The 1,390-nt window shown below is 48.1% G+C and overlaps 1 protein-coding gene across 1 annotated transcript in view; it reads left to right on the top strand.

Annotated features, from left to right (window-relative positions):
* LOC102672997 overlaps positions 1-1,390 on the top strand; it is a 105,668-nt gene that overhangs the window by 98,678 nt on the left and 5,600 nt on the right. The window contains exon 5 of the mRNA XM_006623069.2: positions 894-1,387. Coding sequence (XP_006623132.1) covers positions 894-1,387 — 494 coding nt within the window. The remainder of the gene's footprint in view (positions 1-893; positions 1,388-1,390) is intronic.

Below are 1,390 nucleotides of genomic sequence, written 5' to 3'. Positions count from 1 at the left end.
CAACGTTTTTTCCATCCTCCCTCGTTTCCACTTCCATTAACTTCCATTAACCAATTAATCCTTGACCTACCAACCCAACCTCTCTAAAACCCAACCTTAAGAGATACTTAATACCTCGTTTCCATCGTTTCACCATCTCGTCCAAAGTATATATATATATATATATATATATATATATATATATATACGCCATCTATCACGTCGTCTCGAACGGTTAAATAACGAAGTGTGGCGCGAACAGCTCGCATTAAAGAAAACGCTGCGAAGGCAGCGGGTTAACGAGGTCGTATCACGAAGCCAAACCCTCTCCGTTGCGTTATCGCAAAACACGTGTACCCGATACCTGAGCAGCCTGACAATCGTTCCCCATCGTATAGGAGCGAATGGCCCGGCCCCGTTAACCGACGACGGCTGACACCTCGAAAAAGTAGTCCCAAAATACGCGGAACCATCGTCTCGACCTGCTCTCTGCATACTCGAGACTTCCTTTTACCTGTTCTCGGGGGCGACCATATGTCGACCGCGAATAAGGATGCCGACGGATGGTTTTTCGTACCGCGAGATGGTCCGGTATCTCTTCTTCTGCCCGGTTGCCCGGGACCTCGAGCAGCTGAACGCCCGAGGCTTCAAATTCCTTGAAATTTTTCGAATCCGTGTGGAGATTCGAAGGTGATGATACCATCGTCGTCAAGTCGAGAAATTGTTTCATTAGAATTGAATGTCGTTGATTTTTTGGGGAGGGGGAGTCATTGGGTCGCGATTAATCGACGAAGATAATAAGAGAGAAAAGGATCTTGTGGAGGATATTTGTTAAATTTTTCCACGTGGAGAAGAAGAAGAGCGTTGTTATTAATCGAATTCGTGAATCTGTCTAATTCTCGTGTTACTTTCAGGCTCGAGTTTCGGAGTGTGGGGTCGAAGGATGAGCAAGAAGATAGACTCGTTCCGTCGGGCTGGTTCCCGCGAAACGATCTGCTCAATTTCCGAGAGGCCGGACACAGGGAACAGCGGGAACAACAACAACATGGCCGCAGCGAGCAACAACAACAATAACAACAATATAAATTCGAAAACGGAGAAACCGCTACAGGCGGAGCACGGGAAGCTGGAAAGCAAACTGGAGAAGAGAATACCCGGAGGTACGTTTCACAGATCACCCTCGCCCTTCAAATCCTTCTTCATCCGCATGGGTTCGACGGGGATGTTGAACTCGGCCAGAGGCAACAGACGCTCCCAGAACATCGAGGACAGGTTGAAAACGTGCGAGAAGGAGAATTTGTTCCGAAGTTGCAGCACCAGTCAGTTGAACACCAGCCCGACCTACGTGAAAGGAGACGATCCGTCGGAGGGGATCGATCTTCAGATAGCTAATCGAAAAGACAAGACCGTG

The sequence above is a fragment of the Apis dorsata genome, unplaced genomic scaffold, assembly GCF_000469605.1.
Source record: "Apis dorsata unplaced genomic scaffold, Apis dorsata 1.3 scaffold_813, whole genome shotgun sequence".
Lineage (NCBI taxonomy): Eukaryota > Metazoa > Arthropoda > Insecta > Hymenoptera > Apidae > Apis > Apis dorsata.
The sequence above is the reverse complement of the archived record's forward strand: the minus strand, read 5'-3'. Positions and strand labels throughout refer to the sequence as shown.